At 46.8% G+C, this 21413-nt stretch overlaps 2 protein-coding genes across 5 annotated transcripts; both read left to right on the top strand.

Annotated features, from left to right (window-relative positions):
- The first annotated feature begins 646 nt into the window (after window positions 1–646).
- LOC125534818 (F-box/FBD/LRR-repeat protein At1g13570-like) lies at window positions 647–20963 on the top strand. Its single transcript, XM_048697907.1, has 6 exons — window positions 647–1078; window positions 14433–14918; window positions 15110–15114; window positions 18723–18810; window positions 18904–19047; window positions 20462–20963. The coding sequence occupies exons 1-6, from the start codon at window positions 647–649 to the stop codon at window positions 20855–20857; spliced, it is 1551 nt and encodes a 516-aa protein (XP_048553864.1). The 3' UTR covers window positions 20858–20963.
- Window positions 15746–18142, top strand: LOC125535293. 4 transcript variants are annotated; one of them, XR_007294636.1, is made up of 6 exons: window positions 15746–16041; window positions 16801–16831; window positions 16912–16979; window positions 17120–17226; window positions 17419–17551; window positions 17649–18142. XR_007294636.1 is itself a non-coding variant. In XM_048698348.1 (5 exons), exons 1-4 carry the CDS (start codon window positions 15809–15811, stop codon window positions 17210–17212), a joined length of 405 nt encoding a protein of 134 aa, XP_048554305.1. In that variant the 5' UTR covers window positions 15746–15808; the 3' UTR covers window positions 17213–17226; window positions 17419–18142. The 4 variants fall into 4 exon arrangements, 1 of the variants encoding a protein (XP_048554305.1); XR_007294635.1 differs by having other exon boundaries at window positions 16912–16976; window positions 17649–18141; XR_007294634.1 differs by having other exon boundaries at window positions 16932–16976; window positions 17649–18139.
- Window positions 20964–21413: the final 450 nt, after the last annotated feature.

The raw sequence follows: 21413 nt of genomic DNA, 5'->3' as shown, positions 1-21413 counted from the left end.
CCTGTAGTACTCCTTTATAATCACCCAGTTACGTTGTGACATTTGGTAGTAGCCAAAGTGTTCCTCCGGTAAACGGGAGTTGCATAATCTCATAGTTATAGGAACATGTATAAGTCATGAAGAAAGCAATAGCAACATACTAAACGATCGGGTGCTAAGCTAATGGAATGGGTCATGTCAATCAGATCATTCAACTAATGATGTGACCTCGTTAATCAAATAACAATTCTTTGTCTATGGTTAGGAAACATAACCATCTTTGATTAACGAGCTAGTCAAGTAGAGGCATACTAGTGACACTCTGTTTGTCTATGTATTCACACATGTATTATGTTTCTGGTTAATACAATTCTAGCATGAATAATAAACTTTTATCATGATATAAGGAAATAAATAATAACTTTATTATTGCCTCTAGGGCATATTTCCTTCACTCTTGAAACCTGCAATTAGGTAGACATGTGTGGTTGGGAACTCCTCATGACCCAACAGTTGTACCAATGAACATTGCGTTGGAATAAAAAGCTTGGCGAGTTCTTCTAAAAAAAACCACCACCACTACACAGTACACACTCCACACGCACTACGCTGAGAATCCCAAATCCACAAACCCTCGCCAGCTCATCGACCGGCACCGCCGTAGGCCATGGCCGAGCAGGAGCAGGTCACGACGGCGGCCGACGCACGACGCTACGGCGCCGACCTGCACGCGATGGAGGAGACCGCGGAGTTCATGTTGTCGTACATCTACCAAAGCCTCCCCGAGTACCCTCTCTACAACGGCACACGGCTCACCGCCCTCCCCGCCGCCCGCCGCGCCGACCGCATCAGCCGCCTCCCCCGCGACCTCCTGCGCAACATCCTCGCCCGCCTCCCCGTCAAGGACGCCGCGCGCACCGCCGCGCTCTCCTCTCGCTGGCGCGCGCTCTGGCGCTCCACGCCCCTCGTCCTCGTCGACATCCACCTTCTCCCCAAAGCCCAGGACTTTAGCCCCATGCCGGCCAACACGCCAGCCGTCACCGCCGCCGTCTCCCGCATCCTCGAAACGCACCCCGGCTCCTTCAGCTGCGTCCACCTTGTTAGAGTAGTCCTTATGGTATACGACTTCTAGTCCAAGCCAGTTTTGTACCCCTACCCCAAGTCGGTTTGTACCCTCTTATATACTCTTGTATGCTGCACCAAATCAATCAATAAGCAACAATTTTATTCAGCTTTCATGGTATCAGTTACCGGTCCCAGGGTCTAGGGTATGGCTCCGCCTACGCCGCCGCCCGGCTACTTCGAGCGCCGGGCCGCGCTCATCGCCAAGGCAGCCAACGCCGCGGCCGCTTCTCTCTCGGCCCTCACCATAGCTCCACAAAACTACCCTACACCCATCCTCGCCGACACAATCTCCGATGTCAGCCCCTACATCCCCATAGTTCTTGATCTCGCCGCCCACAACTACTACCATTGGAGACATCTCTTTGATCTCCACCTCGGCCGCTGCAACCTGCGCTCGCATGTCGCCGCCAACTGTCTTCCCCACCCCGACGATCTGCAATGGTTGAAAGATGATCTCGCGATCTTCCAGTGGTTCTACACCCGCATCACCACCGAAATCTTCAACATGCTCGATCACGACGGCGCCACCGCTGCCAACATCTGGCACTCCCTCCGTCAGCTCTTCCAAAGCAACACCGACGCTCGAAAAAACGCTCTCCATACCGAGCTTCGCAATATGGTGCAAGGAGACGCCCCGGTGAACCTATTCTGCCAGCGCGTTAAGACCATTGGCGATGAGCTTCGCGAACTCGGCGATATAGTCAGCGACTCACAGCTAATCAACATCGTCATTGTCGGCCTCAGCGAATAGTTTGACAAGCAAGACTCGTTCATACCGATGATACGGCCTCCTCCTACCTTCGCTGAAGTTCGTTCCCTACTACAACTCGTGGCGGAAACACAATCTCGCAAGGACTCTCGCCCCAAAGTCTTTCATGCTGCGGCTCGTCCTCCTCTGTCGTCTACACCAGCGTCGCCTTCCATGCCGGCTCCTGCTGCCGGGCCGTCCGCATCGTCATCTGCTCAACCCCCCCAGGCTGGCGCCCTAGTCCGAACTACCGCGACAAAAACCCTATCTGCAGGCCGCCGTCGACTTGTTCGGTTCCACCTACGACATCACCAGCACCAAGTCCTGCACCACCCACCAGTGCTCCATCTGCGGTTGCATGGCGGCCTCCTCATGATCCTTGGACGGGGCTCGTTCAGGCATGGCCCATGCCCTGGTCCGCTCCGTCCACCCTCGGTGCTCCGCCGGCATACTCAGGTGCCTGGCAACCCGGCCTTCGGCCGCCTACTGGTGCTCCCAGGGTTCTCAACCCCCGACAGCCGGCCAATGCCTATCACGCTGCCCCGACGTATGCTCCTTATGGCCATTGCACCACCGACAGCGGCACCTACTACACACCTCAGCCGGCCCTGCTCCCGACGCCACCCTCACCACAGTCGGCCAATGCCTCTCACGCTGTCCCGACGTATGCTCCTTATGGTCACTACTCCACTGACGGCGGCGCCTACTACACTCACCAGCCAGCCCTACTGCCTTCACCATCATATCCGCCGGCACTGCTCCCGACGCCACCCTCACCTGCGACGCCGAGCTGGGATCAAGCTGCTTTTCTCCAGGCCATGAATAACTTTGCTACACAAGGAAACTCAAGTACGGATTGGATCTTTGGTTCAGGGGCCTCTAGTCATATGTCTGCATCTAGTAATTGGTTATCATCTTGCACTAAATCTCCTTTCCCTTCCATTACCCTTGGAGATGGATCATCTATTCCTATATATTGTGTTGGTCAGGCTCAACTTCCCTCTTCCACTAAACCTCTTCTACTTCGTGATGTTCTAGTTGCACCCGCCCTCATTAAAAATCTTATTTCTGTTCGCCAATTTACTTGCGACAATCTAGTTTCGACTAAATTTGACCCTTTTGGTTTATCTGTGAAGGATTACCTGACCAAGGCCGAGATCGCTCGCTTCAATAGCTCCGGTGATCTTTATTCTCTTAATGGAGTTCCTGCCGCCACCCCTCCAACATCCATGCTAGCCTCCGTCGATCTCTGGCATCGTCGCTTGGGCCATCCCAACCCTGCCGTCTTAGCTTCTATGCTTAGTGAATTTACCATACCATGTAATAGGGACTCTCATAATTCTGTGTTTTGCGAGTCATGTCAATTAGGCAAACATGTGCGTCTTCCCTTTATTTCCTCTAGCTCTTGTACCACTTATCCCTTTGAATTAATACATTGTGATTTAATTATGGACCTCTCCCATTGCAAGTGTTTCGGGTTTTAAATACTACCTTGTTATCCTAGATGATTTCACCCACTTTGTCTGGACTTTCCCTCTACGCAACAAATCCGAGGTCCATTCTCTCTTTCTTAATTTTCAACGCTATGTGTCTGTTCACTTCTTCCTCCCTATTCGCTTTATCCAATGTGACAATGGTCGCGAGTTTGTTAACATTAAAAATCGTACTTTCTTCTTACAACATGGCATCTTGCTAAGGTTCTCATGTCCCTACACCTCCCCTCAAAATGGTAAAGCCGAACATTCTCTTCGCACCCTCAATGATATTGTTCGCACTCTCCTCAATCATCTATGCCTCCCAAGTTTTGGGCTAAAGCCCTACACATGGCCACCTTCCTTCTAAACATTCGCCCTTCTAAAACTAAACCCAACACTACTCCCTATTATTCCCTCTTTCTTTCCCATCCCGACTACTCCGCAGTTCGTGTTTTTGACTGTCTCTGTTTTCCCAATGCCTATGCCACTTCTGCAAATAAATTGTCACCACGCTCTATCCCATGTGCCTTTCTTGGCTTCTTTGACAAGCACAAAGGCTATCGCTGTCTTGACCTTCACACTAGACACGTTCATGTCTCTCGTCATGTCACGTTTGCTGAGCACATTTTCCTTTCTCACAACGCACTACTACACCATCAAACACCCCTAGCTCCACAAACACCCCCTCTCCCCGTCCTTTCCAACTATATACTCCCCTACCTTCTAAACACAACACACCACCACCACCATTAACACCCGCCATAGCCGATACCAACCCTACCCTCACCCCACCCGAGACGTCCCCAACACCTCCGACCCCTGCTCCCTCCCCACCACCCCTAGTGTTGGGGATCGTAGCACAAATTTAAAACTTTCTACACATCACCAAGATCAATCTATGGAGTAATCTAGCAACAAGGGGAAGGGGAGTGCATCTACATACCCTTGTAGATCGCTAAGCGGAAGCGTTGCAAGAACGTGGATGAAGGAGTCGTACTCGTAGCCATTGCTGAGGAAATCGTTAACTGGTAGCTGCTCGGTCGGCTGGTGAGTAGGGGATTAATAGGCTAATCGGCAAGTTAATCGGCCATTTAATCAATTAATCGGACGATTTATCGGGTAATTGGCTACTCGGGGACCCTATGAGTAGGGATTAATCGGCAAGTTAACTTGTTAATCGGATGAATTCTTGAACAGGGCTCGTAGCGATTCAAATCGCGGTTGATTCCGATCTTAGCGCCGAACCACGGCGCCTCCGCGTTCAACACACGTGCAGCCAGGTGACGTCTCCCACACCTTGATCCAGCAAGGGGAGAAGGAGAGGTTGGGAAGACTCCGTCCAGCAGCAGCACGACGGCGCGGTGGTGGTGGAGCACGGGACTCCAGCAGGGCTTCGCCAAGCACTATGAGAGATGAGGAGGGAGAGGGGTAGGGCTGCGCCAAGAGAGAGATCAAATCGTATGTTGGGCAGCCCCCATACCTCAAGTATATATAGGGGGAGGGGAGGGGGCTGCGCCCCTTCTAGGGTTCCCACCCCAAGGGGTGCGGCAGCCCCTGATCCCATCTAGGGTGGCGGCCACAAGGGGGAGAGGGGGAGGCGCACCTGGGGTGGGCCTTAGGGCCCATCTGCCCTAGGGTTTGCCCCCCTCCCCTCTTGGAGGCGCCTTGGGCCTTGGTGGGAGGCGCCCCAGCCCACCTAGGGGCTGGTCCCTTCTCACTATAGGCCCATGTATGCCTCCGGGGCCCGTGGCCCCTCCCGGTGGACCCCCGGACCCCGCCGGTGGTCCCGGTACACTACCGGTGATGCCCGGAACACTTCCGGTGGCCAAAACCATACTTCCTATATATCAATCTTTACCTCCGGACCATTCTGGAACTCCTCGTGACGTCCGGGATCTCATCCGGGACTCCGAACAACATTCGGTAACCGCGTACATAGTTTCCGCATAACCCTAGCGTCATCGAACCTTAAGTGTGTAGACCCTACGGGCTCGGGAGTCATGTAGACATGGCCGAGACAACTCTATGGTCAATAACCAACAGCGGGATCTGGATACCCATGTTGGTTCCCACATGCTCCACGATGATCTCATCGGATGAACCACGATGTCAAGGATTCAATCAATCCCGTATACAATTCCCTTTGTCTATTGGTACGATACTTGCCCGAGATTCGATCGTCGGTATCCCGATACCTTGTTCAATCTCGTTATCGGCAAGTCTCTTTACTTGTTCCGTAACACATCATCCCGTGATCAACTCCTTGATCACATTGTGCACATTATGATGATGTCCTACCGAGTGGGCCCAGAGATACCTCTCCGTTTACACGGAGTGACAAATCCCAGTCTCGATTCGTGCCAACCCAACAGACACTTTCGGAGATACCCATAGTGCACCTTTATAGCCACCCAGTTACGTTGTGATGTTTGGCACACCCAAAGCACTCCTACGGTATCCGGGAGTTGCACAATCTCATGGTCTAAGGGAATGATACTTGACATTAGAAAAGCTTTAGCATACGAACTACACGATCTTGTGCTAGGCTTAGGATTGGGTCTTGTCCATCACATCATTCTCCTAATGATGTGATCCCATTATTAATGATCCCTATGTATTTCGCAAAACTTTATGTCATATCGCAGATGCTGCTACCACGTTCCACTTGGATCTATTCCAAATTGTTGCTCCATTATACGTATCCGGTATCTCTACTCAGAGCTATCCGGATAGGTGTCAAGCTTGCATCGACGTAACTCTTTACGTCGAACTCTTTATCACCTCCATAACTGAGAAACATTTCCTTATTCCTCTAAGGATAATTTTGACCGCTATCTGGTGATCCACTCCTAGATCACCTTTGTACCCTCTTGCCAGACATGTGGCAAGGCACTCATCTGGTGCGGTACTCAGCATGGCATACTGTATAGAGCCTATGACAAGAGCATAGGGGAAGACCTTCGTCCTTCCTCTTTCTTCTGCCGTGGTCAATCTTCGAGTCTTACTCAACTTCACACCTTACAACTCAGGCAAGAACCCCTTCTTTGACTGATCTATTTTGAACTCCTTCAAAAACATGTCAAGGTGTGCGTTCTTTGAAAGTATCATCAGGCGTTTTGATATATCTCTATAGATCTTGATGCCCAATATGTAAGCAGCTTTATCCAGGTCTTCCTTTGAAAAACACTCTTCAAACAACCGTTTATGCTTTCCAGAAATTCTACATCATTTCTAATCAACAATATGTCATCCACATATACTTATCAGAAATGTTGTAGTGCTCCCACTCACTTTCTTGTAAATACAAGTTTCTAGCAAACATTGTATAAACCTAAAAGCTTTGATCACTCCATCAAAGCATATATTCCGACTCCGAGATGCTCGCTCTAGTCCATAGACGGATCGCTAGAGCTAGCATACCTTTTAGCATCCTTAGGATTGACAAAAACTTTGATTGTATCCAATACAACTCTTTCTTACGAAAACTAGTAAGAAAACTTTTTTTTGACATCCATCTGTCAGATTTCATAATCGAAAAATACAGCTAATGCTAACATGATTCCGACGGACTTAAGCATCGCTACGGGTGAGAAAATCTCATCGTAGTCAACTCCTTGAACTTGTGAGAAACTCTTTGCCACAAGTCGTGCTTCATAGACGGTGACATTACCGTCCGCGTTTGTTCTTCTTGAAGATCCATTTATTCTCAATGGCTTGCCGATCATTGGGCAAGTCCACCAAAGTCCATACTTTGTTCTGATACATGGATCCTATCTCGGATTTCGTGGCTTCTAACCATTTGTCGGAATACGGGCCCACCATCGTTTCTCCACAGCTCGTAGGTTCATTGTTGTCTAACAACATGATATCTAAGACAGGATTACCGTACCACTCGGGAGCAGTACATATCCTTGTCGACCTACGAGGTTCGATAGCAACTTGATCCGAAGCTTCATGATCACTATCATTAACTTCCTATTCAGCAGACGTAGGCGCCACAGAAAACATCTTTCTGTGTTGCATCACTCTATGGTTGAAGTAAAGGTTCGACAACCTCATCAAGTTCTATCTTCCTCCCACTCAATTCTTTCGAGAGAAACTCCTTCTCGAGAAAGGACCCGTTCTTAGCGACAAACAATTTTCCCTCAGATCTGAGATAGAAGGTATACCCAACTATCACCTTTGGGTATCCTATGAAGATGTGTTTGTCCGCTTTTGGGTTCAAGCTTCTCCGGCTAAAGCCTTAAGCATCGCAGCCTCAAACATTAAGAAACGATAACTTTGGTTTCTTGCCAAACCAATGTTCATACGACGTCGTCTCAACGGACTTATATGGTGTCCTATCTAAAGTGAATGCAGCTATCTCTAATGCATAACCTCAAAATAATAGTGGTAGATCGGTAAGAGACATCATAGATCGCACCATATCTCATAAGGTTCGATTACGACGTCCGGACACACCATTACGCTGTGGTGTTCCAGGTGGCTTCAACTGCGAAACAATTCCACAATGCCTTAAGTGATTGCCAAACTCATAACTCAGAAAATCCCCTTTGATCAGATCGTAGGAACATGATCTTCTTGTTATGATGATTCTTAACTTCACTCTAAAATCGCTTGAACTTTTTAAACGTTTCAGACTTGTGCTTCATTAAGTAAATATACCTATATCTACCCAAATCGTCAGTGAAGATGAGAAAATAGCGATATCCACCGCACGCTTCAATTCTCATTGGATCACACGCATCAGCATGTATGATTTCCAACAAGTCACTTGCCCATTTCATTGTACCTGAAAACGGGGTCTTAGTCATCCTGCTCATGAGGCATGGCTCGCATGTTTCAAGTAATTCAAAATCAAGTGACTCCAAACATCCATCGATATGGAGTTTCTTCATGCATCTTACGCCAATATGACCTAAGCGGCAGTGCCACAAGAAAGTGGTACTATCATTATTAACTCTACATATTTTGGCGTGAACATGTGTATTACCACGAACGAGATTCAATGAACCATTCACATAGGGTGCATGACCATGAAATGTATTATTCATGTAAACAGAATAACCAGTATTCTCTAACTTAAATGAATAACGATATTACAATGAACATGATCTAATCATATTCATGATCAACGTAGACACCTGATAACATTTATCTAGGTTCAATACTAATCCCGAAGGCAGATGGAGCGTGCGATGGTGATCTCATCAACTTTGGAAACACTTCCAACACGCATCGTCACCTCGCTCTTAGCCAGTCTCCGTTTAGTCCGTAGCTTTTGCTTCAAGTCACCAATAATAGCAACTGAACCGGTATCCAATACCCAGGTGCTACCAGGAGTACTATTGAGGTACACATAATAACACATATATACTTTGTTGAAGTTGCCAGCCTTCTTATCTACCATGCATTTGGGGTAATTCCGCTACCAGTGACCATTCCCCTTACAATAGAAGCACTTAGTCTCGGGTTTGGGTTCAACCTTGGGTTCCTTCACTGGAGCGACAACTGGTTTGCTATCCATGAAGTTTCCCTTCTAGTCCTTGCCCTTCTTGAAACCAGTGGTTTTGTTAAACCATCAACACTTGATGCACCTTCTTGATTTCTACCTTTTGCGGTCTTAAGCACCGCGAACAGCTACGGGATCAACTCCATCCCTTGCATGTCATAGTTCATCACGAAGATCTAGTAGCTTAGTGATAGTGGCTAGAGAACTCTATCAATCACTGCCTTATCTGGAAGTTTAACTCCCACTTGATTTAAGTGATTGTAGCACCCAGACATTCTGAGCACATGCTCACTAGCCGAGCTATTCTCCTCCATCTTGTTGGCAAAAGAACTTGTCAGAGGTCTCATACCTCTCAACACGGGCATGAGCCTGAAATCCCAATTTCAGCTCTTGGAACATCTCATATGTCTTATGGCGTTCAAAACGTCATTGGAATCCTGATTCTAAGCCGTAAAGTATGGCGCACTAAACTATCAAGTAGTCATCAGGATGTGTCTGTCAGGTGTTCACAACATCCACAGACGACGTTGTAGGGGTTTGCACATCGAGTGGTGCATCAAAGATGTAAGCCTTCTGCGTAGCAGTGAGGACACTCCTCGGACTACGGACCCAGTGTGCATCATTGCTTACAATATCTTTCAACTTGGTCTTTCTCTAGGAACGTATTGAAACAGGGAGCTACAACGTGAGCCATTTATCTACAACATATTTGCAAAGACAATTTAGACTATGTTCATGATAATTAAGTTCATCTAATCAAATTATTCAATGAACTCCCACTCAGATAGACATCCCTCTAGTCATCTAAGTGAAACATGATCCGAGTCAACTAGGCCGTGTCCGATCATCACGTGAGACGGACTAGTCATCAACTCATCATCGGTGAACATCTTCATGTTGATCGTATCTTCTATACGACTCATGTTCGACCTTCCGGTCTTCCGTGTTCCGAGGCCATGTCTGTACATGCTAGGCTCGTCAAGTCAACCTAAGTGTATTGCGTGTGTAAATCTAGCTTACACCCGTTGTATTCGAACGTTAGAATCTATCACACTCGATCATCACGTGGTGCTTCGAAACAACAAACCTTTGCAACGGTGCACAGTTAGGGGGAACACTTTCTTGAAATTATTACGAGGGATCATCTTATTTAAGCTACCGTCGTTCTAAGCAAATAAGATGTAAAACATGGTAAACATCACATGCAATCAAATAGTGACATGATATGGCCAATATCATTTTGCTCCTTACGATCTCCATCTTTTCGGCTCCATGATCATCGTTGTCACCGGCATGACACCATGATCTCCATCATCGTGTCTTCTTGAAGTTGTCTTGTCATCTATTACTTCTACTACTATGGCTAATGCTTTAGCAATAAAGTAAAGTAATTACATGACGTTTATGTTGACACGCAGGTCATAAATAAATTAAGACAACTCCTATGGCTCCTGTCGGTTGTCATACTCATCGACATGCAAGTCGTGATTCCTATTACAAGAACATGATCAATCTCATACATCACATATATCATTCATCACATCCTTTTGGCCATATCACATCACACGGCATATGCCGCAAAAACAAGTTAGACGTCCTCTAATTGTTGTTGCAAGTTTTTACGTGGCTGCTATAGGTTTCTAGCAAGAACGTTTCTTACCTACGCCAAAACCACAACGTGATATGCCAATTTCTATTTACCCTTCATAAGGACCCTTTTCATCAAATCCGATCCGACTAAAGTGGGAGAGACAGACACCCGCTAGCCACCTTATGCAACTAGTGCATATCAGTCGGTGGAACCTGTCTCACACAAGAGTATGGGTAAGGTCGGTCCGGGCCGCTTCATCCCACGATGCCGCCGAATCAATATAATACTAGTAACGGCAAGTAAATTGACAAAATCGATGCCCACAACAACTTGTGTTCTACTCGTGCATAGAAACTACACATAGACCTAGCTCATGATGCCACTGTTGGAGACTATAGCAGAAATTTAAAATTTTCTACACATCACCAAGATCAATCTATGGAGTAATCTAGCAACGAGGGGAAGGGGAGTGCATCTACATACCCTTGTAGATCGCTAAGCGAAAGCGTTGCAAGAAAGCGGATGAAGGAGTCGTACTCGTAGCGATTCAGATTGCGGTTGATTCCGATCTAAGCGCCGAACCACGGCGCCTCTGCGTTCAACACACGTGCAGTCCGGTGACGTCTCCCACGCCTTGATCCAGCAAGGGGAGAAGGAGAGGTTGGGAAGACTCCGTCCAGCAGCAGCACGACGGCGTGGTGGTGGTGGAGGAGCGCGGGACTCCAGCAGGGCTTCGCCAAGCACTACGAGAGACGAGAAGGGAGAGGGCTAGGGCTGCGCCAAGAGAGAGATCAAATCGTATGTTGGGCAGCCCCCATACCTCAAGTATATATAGGGGGAGGGGAGGGGGCTGCGCCCCTTCTAGGGTTCCCACCCCAAGGGGTGCGGCAGCCCCTGAACCCATCTAGGGTGGCGGCCACAAGGGGGAGAGGGGGAGGCGCACCTGGGGTGGGCCTTAGGGCCCATCTGCCCTAGGGTTTGCCCCCTCCCCTCTTGGAGGCGCCTTGGGCCTTGGTGGGAGGCGCCCCAGCCCACCTAGGGGCTGGTCCCTTCTCACTATAGGCCCATGTATACCTCTGGGGCCCGTGGCCCCTCCCGGTGGACCCCCGGACCCCTCCGGTGGTCCCGGTACACTACCGGTGATGCCCGGAACATTTCCGGTGGCCAAAACCATACTTCCTATATATCAATCTTTACCTCCGGACCATTCTGGAACTCCTCGTGACGTCCGAGATCTCATCCAGGACTCCGAACAACATTCGGTAACCGCGTACATACTTTCCCTATAACCCTAGCGTCATCGAACCTTAAGTGTGTAGACCCTACGGGCTCAGGAGTCATGCAGACATGGCCGAGACAACTCTCCGGTCAATAACCAACAGCGGGATCTGGATACCCATGTTGGTTCCCACATGCTCCACGATGATCTCATCATATGAACCACGATGTCAAGGATTCAATCAATCCCATATACAATTCCCTTTGTCTATTGGTACGATACTTGCCCGAGATTCGATCGTCGGTATCCCGATACCTTGTTCAATCTCGTTACCGGCAAGTCTCTTTACTCGCTCCGTAACACATCATCCCGTGATCAACTCCTTGATCACATTGTGCACATTATGATGATGTCCTACCGAGTGGGCCCAGAGATACCTCTCCGTTTACACGGAGTGACAAATCCTAGTCTCGATTCGTGCTAACCCAACAAACACTTTCGGAGATACCCGTAGTGCACCATTATAGCCACCCAGTTACGTTGTGATGTTTGCCACACCCAAAGCACTCCCACGGTATCCGGGAGTTGCACAATCTCATGGTCTAAGGAAATGATACTTGACATTAGAAAAGCTTTAGCATACGAACTACACGATCTTGTGCTACACTTACGATTGGGTCTTGTCCATCACATCATTCTCCTAATGATGTGATCCCGTTATCAATGACATCCAATGTCCATGGTTAGGAAACTGTAACCATCTATTGATCAACGAGCTAGTCAACTAGAGGCTTACTAGGGACATGGTGTTGTCTATGTATCCACACATGTATTTGAGTTTCCTATCAATACAATTCTAGCATGGATAATAAACGATTATCATGAACAAGGAAATATAATAATAACCAATTTATTATTGCCTCTAGGGCATATTTCCAGCACCTGACCCCTACTCCCACTCCATCATCTAGCCATGCTCCTTCGTCCGACTCTTCTGCTGCGCCGGACTCACCCGTACCCACCATACCCCCTCGTGCTATTCCTACAGCAGCCCCGATTAATGATCATCGCATGCGTACTAGGGCCAAATCAGGATTTCATCAACCCCAAAACCGCCTAAACCTTCATACCTCTGTATCTCTCACTTCCCTCCCAAAGAATTACAAAACTGCTCTACTTGGTCCCAACTGGGCCGCTGCCATGCAAGAAGAATATAATGCTTTACTTCAAAACAACACCTGGCAACTTGTTCCTCGTCCTCCCAATACAAATATTGTTTCTGGCAAATGGATTTTTGCCAGGTGGGTTTGTCGTGGATTTTCTCAGCAACAAGGAATTGATTACGAAGAAACATTTTCTCCTGTTGTTAAACCTAGCACCATTCGCACCGTTCTTAGTGTTGATGTCTCCTCTTCCTGGCCTATTCACCAACTTGATGTTAAAAATGCTTTCCTCCATGGTTCCCTTCAAGAAACTGTCTACTGCCAGCAACCTCTGGGTTTTGAAAATCCATCCTTTCCAACTCATGTATGTCTTCTTCAGAAATCTCTCTATGGTCTTAAACAGGCCCCATGAGCTTGGTTTCAACGCTTCTCCTCCTTCATCCAAACAATAGGCTTCACTCCATCTCTCTTCGACACCTCTCTTTTTGTGTATCATCAAACTTCTGACACTGCCTATTTACTTCTCTATGTAGATGATATCATTCTTACCGCATCCTATCAAAAGTTCTTAGATCATATTGTCTCTCTTCTTAGATCTGAATTTTCTATGACTGACCTAGGACTCCTTCATCATTTCTTAGGCATTGCTATTGTTCGAGATTCCTCTAGCCTTTTTCTTTCCCAACGCTAGTATATTCTTGATCATCTTAATCGTGCTGGTATGCTTGACTGTCAATCATCTCGCACTCCTGTCGATACTAGTTTTAAACTTCCGGCTACCGGTGAACCCTTTCCCGATCCTACTCTCTATCGTAGCTTAACAGGTGCTCTCCAATATCTCACCATTACTCGTCCTGAAATCTCTTTTGCTGTTCAACAAGCATGTCTCTATATGCATGATCCCCGGGTTCCTCACTATAATCATGTTAAACACATTCTTCGGTATCTAAAAGGAACTCTCAATCATGGTCTCCACCTCAATAATTCTTCTCCAAACTCGCTTACCGTATACTCTGATGCAGACTGGGCTGGTTGTCCTGACACTCGAAGGTCCACTTCCGGTTTTTGTGTTTTTCTTGGTAACAATTTGATTTCTTGGTCTTCGAAAAGACAGGTTACAGTCTCACGTTCGTCGGCCGAGGCTGAGTATCGCGCTGTGGCACATGCCGTTGCAGATACAATATGGATTCGGCAGTTACTCTTCGAGCTACACAGGCCTATTGAGCAGGCCACTATTGTCTACTATGAAAACATATCAACAGTCTACATGACCGGCAATCCAGTTCAACACCGACGCACAAAGCATATTGAGATTGATATTCATTTTGTTCATGAAAAGGTTGCTCTTGGTCAAGTTCGGGTGCTTCATGTTCCCTCCACGGCTCAGTTTGCTAACATTATCACCAAGGCACTGCCTACTAAGTCGTTTCAAGATATCTGTTTCAGTCTGAACGTCGTCGAGCCTGCCGTTGATACCGCGGGGGGATGTTAGAGTAGTCCTTATGGTATACGACTTCTAGTCCAAGTCAGTTTTGTAACCCTACCCCAAGTCGGTTTGTACCCTCTTATATACTCTTGTATGCCGCACCAGATCAATCAATAAGCAACAGTTTTATTCAGCTTTCACACCTCATCTGCTGCCGCTTGGACGTGTACATGGCCAAGCTCGCGCGCTGGCTCCACCTCCTCGCCGCCAAGGGCATCCAGGACCTCATCCTCGTCAACCGCCCATGGCCGCTCAATGTGCCGCTTCCTGCCTCGCTCTTCACCATCACCACCCTCACCCGCCTCTACCTTGGCGTCTGGAAGCTGCCGGGCACGGCCGCCCTGCGTGGCGGCTCCTTTTCCAACCTCCGGGAGCTTGGCCTCTGCTTCGTCGAAATGGAGCATGGCTTCGTCGACTCCCTCGTCGCCAGGAGCCCCGCCCTGGAGGTCCTCAACATCGTGGGATACATCAAGTGCAGGCTGCGTCTACGTCTCGTCAGCCAGAGCCTGCGGTGCGTGCAAATCTGCGGCTCTGTTCTGGAGGACATCGCCGTGGTGAAGGCTCCATGCCTCGAGCGGCTCATCCTGTCATCACCTTACACGCCCAATCGTGGCTTGTGCGCAAGTCAGGGTGGACACGGTCCGGGCCGGTCCGGTCCTTCACCGAGCTGCCATTTGGACCAGCGGCCGGCGGTCCGGACCGACCAGCCTAGCGGTCCTGTTTCCAGGGACCGGACCGGCGGCAGAGAAGCTCGGGCCGGACCGAGTGGACCGACCAACCATCACCGGCGGCGACTTGCGCGGGTGCAGAGACGAGGTGGGCGACGTGCGCTGGTGCTGTGGCGAGGTGGCAGACGTGCGCGAGAGCCGGCGGCGAGGGGTAGACGATGTGCCATTGGAAGTGCTGTTAGCCATTAACGTGCGCATGTTTATCTTTTAGCATTTTTCTCTGTTGCATGCAAGCAATCTATCGCGTGCATGTGCCCACGATTATGCATGTCTGGCCTTGCCGTGGATCAGTAGATAAAATTGGACGTGGAGTTAATTGCGGGATGGCGCCATAATTATCGGATCGTAGCTGTTTCTCCCGTTAGTTGCGAATAGAAGGAAACAGGAGCGTGGAGTAAGTCGTGGGATTGACACGACCGTGCTAGCCTGCTAGGGTAACTACTTTTACGGAAGTAGTAGGTGGAAATAAGGGGAGAATGGATTGAAGAATACTGGGCAGTTATTCCCATATAGGTATCTACACTACTATTAAACAATCGAATAAGAATTTTCTTATGTGTACCCCACAATTAGACCCACAACACCACACAAACCAATCTGTACCGTACAATTAGGCCCACAAATCTTAATCTAACAGTCATTATTAATCTAATAGCATTTTGGGGTGGAGTTAGCAATTCCCAATGGCTGACCATTACTCCGTCCACAGAGGAATATTCCACGCACTGCGCCCACAACTCCCCATACAACGCTCATTCCTCTATTTGGCTCGTGAAGTCGTGATGAAACCCTTCCTGTCTCCCTCTCTCGATCTGCGCCGCCGGCTCACTTCCCTCGATCTGCGCTCGGCTCTTCCACTGCGGCACATCAAGGGAAGAAGATGGGATTGGGGGGCGAGCGGCTGCGGAGCGCGGGCGGCCTGCGGCGGGCGAGGGCCTGCGGGGCGGCGAAGAGGGGATACTCCGGTGGGCTACCAGCGGCGACAGAGGCTTAGCGCCTGCTTCTTCTCCAGATGGTACGAACCGGCCCTTCTCCCACCTTGTATATTTGCAGCTTGTCCCGTCTTTCCGACCCAGCCGAGAGAGAGATAGAGAGGATATTGAGATGGCATTCATGGCTTTTTTTAATTAATTTTGTATCTCTGTGTTGTTCAAACAACCTGGGCTCACACCTGACTGCCATAAGAGCAAGCTGAAAGTGGTGTACAAGAAGTACTCCAGCGAGAAGCTGGGATGAGTCTTCCTGCGCACGGCTGTAATCGACTTCTGCAAATAATATACAGTTGCTATACTATTAGTTTACAATAAAACATGTCCAACCAGCTTAAATCTAGCAATACTTATCTGGAATGGAACAACGTGTCTAGCCAACTTAACATATTCTTTTAATTCTACATCTCCAACTAGAAAGCAATCTTTTGCTGGGAAATCAGTTGTAAATTAAATTAATAACCAGGAAACTGTCTCTTCTTGGAATATTATGATAAAATCAACAATTTTAATGATGGAGATCTGCTTCAGTTGTATGCTCTCTTGTAGCAAGGAAAGTGTGCTGGATGGTTTATCTTTGATGTGCTTGGTTATGTCTTAAGGTTCAAACGAAAGAAGTACTGAAACTCTGAAAGTCTGTTCTGTCCATGCCACCAAACTACGAGAGATTTTGTGCAACTAATGGATAGTTTCGTTTTTAGATCAAAAGTATTTCCTACAATACTTGTTCAACTACTTCGGACTGGAATTAATGTAGCTCTTTTGGTTCCCTTATTTTTTTTCAGGTTCATCGCCAACTCACTGCTGCTCATAGAGGTGAGTCAAAGGCTGTAACAATCTCTGTCATTATTTTGCTGCTCAGATAGGAGTTCGAGAAATCATGAATTACCTGACAGATAATGCAACCAAAACACAGGAAGAGAAACATATATGGTGGATGATGTCTATCATGCTTTTGCAGGTAGTAGTATGCATCCACACAATTCAAATTCATGTTCTGGAAGGATATTGTCCAACTAACCATGTATTAATTTTATAGTTAAATTTGTTGTTTTACTTCTATCCGAACTGAGTTCTAACAATCAATATATGATTCTGCTACAGACTTCCAAGGACAGTTACAACAATTCTGGAGCATGTATTGTCCTCAGTCCTCCTGATTTTGCTACCGTCATTTCCATAGTATTCAAGATGTAAAACCTCGACCTGTGGTATGTGATTAATATTGGGTTCCTAATCTTGAAAAGTTTATGTCATGAATAGTACTTGATTCTATCATGTTTGTGTAGTATCAATTATTTTTGCTGGAAGACTACCGTGAGGCGTATCATTTTAGTATGGTACTTGTATCTTAGGGTATGGGAAATAATTGTACTAAACTATTTTTTCCGTGTGACTTACAGGAAGTAATTGTTTCCGATGAAGAGTTAAATCTAGCGCCATGGATGACAACAATTCAGGCTTTTAACTAAATATTTTGTCATGTTCGCAATCGGCTGGTTCATTTAACCTGATATGTATCCACATAACCATCAGGTAAAATATTTCATCAATTAATTAGTGGAAATATTGAATATAGAGAGTCAGCATCACAGTTCGGAGGGAGCTTCATTTCTCAAACTTTCTGGAGCAGATATTCTTGGTCATTTTCGAAGGATGGGTGCTGGACTTGGCACATTTCCCTGAGAGGATTGTTCCGGCAGTAAATAGTGGTTTTTCATGGAATTATGTATTTGTATTCGGCAGTGCCTCACGTACGATCAAAGCTGGTCCGATTTGGTACGATAGCGCAATCCACTGTGAATCCACCTTGAGCCAGCGTTGATCAACGGTGGCCATACTACTTCGTACAGAAATCGTACAAATTCTGTCATACGTGAAGCAATGCTCATTTGTATTACGCCCTGCTACCAATTTTGATTCTTGTTCTCTGGTAATCTACAGAACATGAATTCTAACTGTGTCCAACCATAAGGGCAGGACGCATCCCTCATTTTGTCATGTATTTGTTTTTCTCTTGAGTTTCTATGAAAGAGATAGTTGTTAGGCTCCGTAAAACCAATAGAAAGTATGAAACAATGAAACATCCGGATGCTGTTACCTTTTTCCTAAATTAGTCCTTTCAAGTTGAAACCCTTCCTCACTTTGGACTGCTTCTAGCCCATTTGATCATTGCATTGTCTCTATTATCCGTCTTCTCTGCTTCTTTGGTAAAGCTCACCCAGCTGGCGCTAGCACATGCCGATTTCCATCTGAATGTACCAGTAGGAGAGGTGAGTGGTGCTGTGGGTTGAGGAAAATGATGTACAAGGGGAAGTCAAGGAAAGAGGTGTTGCCCCGAAGGATCTCATCAAGCGTAGGCGCGAGCGTGCACTTGAAAGGGATGAGGCGGTGGAGGGGTGTTGTTATTGTATACAAGACATGACTTCAAATACAGGAGACGTGCATTGCACGTGCAAGCTTACTAGTAGCAACAAATTATCGTGTGATTGCTCCGTGATTATTGGATCACCCCTTTTCTCTTGGTCTCCTTCGGTCCGAGCGAGCGGACCGGGCTTTAACCGGACCGGACCGACGAATTTTCGGTCCATATTTCACGGACCGGACCGGCTATTTATTTGAGCGGGCCAGGACCGAGCTGGGCGGGGCCGAGCAGGCCACGAGCGGGCCAGAAAGCACGCTCGTGTCGTCCACCCTGATGCGCAAGGCTCAGGATTGTCGATGCCCCCAAGATGCACACCTTTGGATATTTAGAGCCGGGGCAGGTCCTAGAGGTCCATGGCACCGTCATCATGGTACATTTCCCGTCTCCATTTATTCAGTTAGCATGTATCATGAACTGATGACTCAATTGTGTGATGTTACTTCTCAAATTCATCGAATTTCAGCCCGGGATAAAGCCTAGCGAACATGCCATGCTCTTGGGTGTGAAGATTCTGAGTTTGGAAGTGTGTTTCGGAGTTCGCAATGACGTTAAAATGGTGGCTACCTTCCACAAATGCTTTCCCAATGCCGAGAGACTGCATATTGTGGTATATTCTCGCTCTGTTAATAGGAATTACTACTATAATAGATGCAATACTAATGCTTATTTCAGACTTTTGAAAGATGCAGATAGTAAACTAGCACATTAAGTACAGTTTCCTGAGGCTTTCTGGTATTGGTACTACCATAATCTCTATGTTGATGCCAGTACACTAATTTTACCATATTAGGATCTTTGGAATTTATCTCCTAGTAATTTGTTATAGAAAGAGCCTATTGTAGCTCACACCCGGAAATTAGTATTGAAGAACATATCTGATAAAATGTTGTTAAGACTAAAGTCATCTATTGCGGACGGAAGTTTGTAGCATCACATATATCTTAATTTGCTGCCCATGAATCATCTTGTTTTTCTCTCTCTGCACTACTAGGCTTTTTTCTTTCTTTTGAATTTGACTACTAGGCTATTTAGCAGTTACAGTTCATTCTGCTACATTCATGCATTGAAGCATAGAGTTGTCATTAAGGGTCCTAGTTTTGACATCTCCTACAAATCTGATACCGCAGATGTCTTAGCCCCAAAAATGCTCTATTTGCTCACAGAAAGGACTTCCATAATAGTATAATACACTTTCCTTTCCAGACAGCTAATGGAACTACGTATGTATCAATTTATCTCAGCTTTTTCATGCTCTGCTTACATTACTAATAATCTCTCTACACGTCACCCGAAAAATATTCACATCTCGCAGCAGATGCAGATTTTGCTGTTTGCATTGTTCTCAACTATTTGCATAGATCTGTTTAGTCAATTATCATTCGAGCTCTCTACGCACACTGACTTGATTTGTTAAGATATTTCTTACCGAAGTTTTGTTGTGCCACCGTTTATAATGCTAATATAGTAGTAATATTTTGATTCCTATTGCCCTGCTGCTTCATTTTCTAGTACTTCCAAGATTTTTTGGTTCTAGTTTTTCTCATTGTCTTCCTACCAGTTAGCAGTATTTGTCTTCAATTAAGTAAGAAATATTAACTGCACAATATCTGGCATTTGTCTTCGATTAAGTAAGAAATATTAACTGCAAAATATTTGGCACTTGTCTTTGATTAAGTAAGAGTACATATTAACTGGTTTTCATGGCTCGCATCTGGAAGTTTGTGTTGAAGAATACTTCTGGTAAACTGTCGTTAACCTGTTTAGGACTACTGAAATCGGCTGCCCCACTTTTTTTAATCTGTCCTATACATGAGAGACTATATATAGCGACAACACCAGCACAGTTGTTTTTCTTTCCCCAGTAGGCTGCTTTGTGGTGCTAGTTTAATGAATGGCAGTATTGATGTGTCATTTCTCCCAACAACATAACTAATTTGAGGCTTCCTTTATTCGCCATGTAGGCAGCCTACCTTCCTCAGATGCTTTCCCAGCCGTTGACTGATTAATCTAATTTTGTGCAGAGTAAAAAATGTGATGAACCCACTGGTGAGCCCCTCACCGTCAAGTTCTGGGAGGAGTCTGGTCCCATTGAGAACGTCGTCTCGCGCATCAACATGGTGACTTTCCGTGAGTTCAAAGGGGGCCGAGGCGAGGTTGGTTTCCTGGAGTTCGTCTTTCAGAGTGCGTGCGTGCTGGAGATGGTAGCTATTTTCATGGCCAATCCAAGCTTCACGCCGTTCTCGACGGACGAGGCGCTTGTCAAGGCGCAATACAGCGCTAGAAACCTGGCAAGTAAATCCTGCAAAAAGTGCATCATCTGCAGTAGCCGTCCTGAAGACGGCGATCCTTGGAGCCTGAGAGTCGGGGCAGATTTCTCCTTTGAGGACCCGTTCACGGTGAGGGAGGAGGACAGCTGAGCTTATAGTTTCCGTGGAGAAGTGGACTCGCTTTTTGATGCAAACTATGACGTGTGGTGGTATTTGTTGCTCGCTGTGCTGCACTTGCGATGGTCTACTTTCAAATTTGTGGCTGGGTGCCTGGTAAACAGCAGACTAATCAACTGATATTTTGACTTGCTGTGTAATGCAACCCTGAAACGTTCCATTTCTGGTTGTGATTTGGTGATGATATATTCATATATTGCTCATCTGCACCACTTGATCAACTGCAAACCTTAACGTCTCTTTCTAGGCCTTCTCTAGTGAAAAATTCCCCGTTCTGGTGCTTATTTGTGAAGACATAATGCGTGACGTGTGAAAAACAGTTTGCAATAAGAGTAATACCATAGTTGTTGCATTTTGAATTGTCATGTTGCATTCAAATTTTTTGGCGATTATTGCCGGCCAAGTTCTACAACTGCTGATAAGAACTAGCCGCCAGGTTGATAGTTTGTACTCGATTTTTTTTCTTAATGTCTGTTCAAACTTGAGTAAATGAAGTGTTTGCTATAGTAGTGGATTCTCTAACATTTCA

The sequence above is a fragment of the Triticum urartu genome, chromosome 2, assembly GCF_003073215.2.
Source record: "Triticum urartu cultivar G1812 chromosome 2, Tu2.1, whole genome shotgun sequence".
Classification (NCBI taxonomy): domain Eukaryota; kingdom Viridiplantae; phylum Streptophyta; class Magnoliopsida; order Poales; family Poaceae; genus Triticum; species Triticum urartu.
This window is presented reverse-complemented; position numbering and strand designations above follow the sequence as displayed.

Excerpts from the sequence above, each read along its gene's own strand:
- LOC125534818 (XM_048697907.1), top strand. The coding sequence starts at position 647 with ATGGCCGAGCAGGAGCAGGTCACGACGGCGGCCGACGCACGACGCTAC. Across the intron at positions 1,079-14,432 it reads CCTTCAGCTGCGTCCACCTT|CTTTCACACCTCATCTGCTG; the intron begins GTTAGAGTAGTC and ends AGTTTTATTCAG. Across the intron at positions 18,811-18,903 it reads TCCATGGCACCGTCATCATG|CCCGGGATAAAGCCTAGCGA; the intron begins GTACATTTCCCG and ends ATCGAATTTCAG.
- LOC125535293 (XM_048698348.1), top strand. The coding sequence starts at position 15,809 with ATGAAACCCTTCCTGTCTCCCTCTCTCGATCTGCGCCGCCGGCTCACT. Across the intron at positions 16,042-16,800 it reads GCCTGCTTCTTCTCCAGATG|GTTCATCGCCAACTCACTGC; the intron begins GTACGAACCGGC and ends ATTTTTTTTCAG. Across the intron at positions 16,980-17,119 it reads CTATCATGCTTTTGCAGGTA|ACTTCCAAGGACAGTTACAA; the intron begins GTAGTATGCATC and ends ATTCTGCTACAG.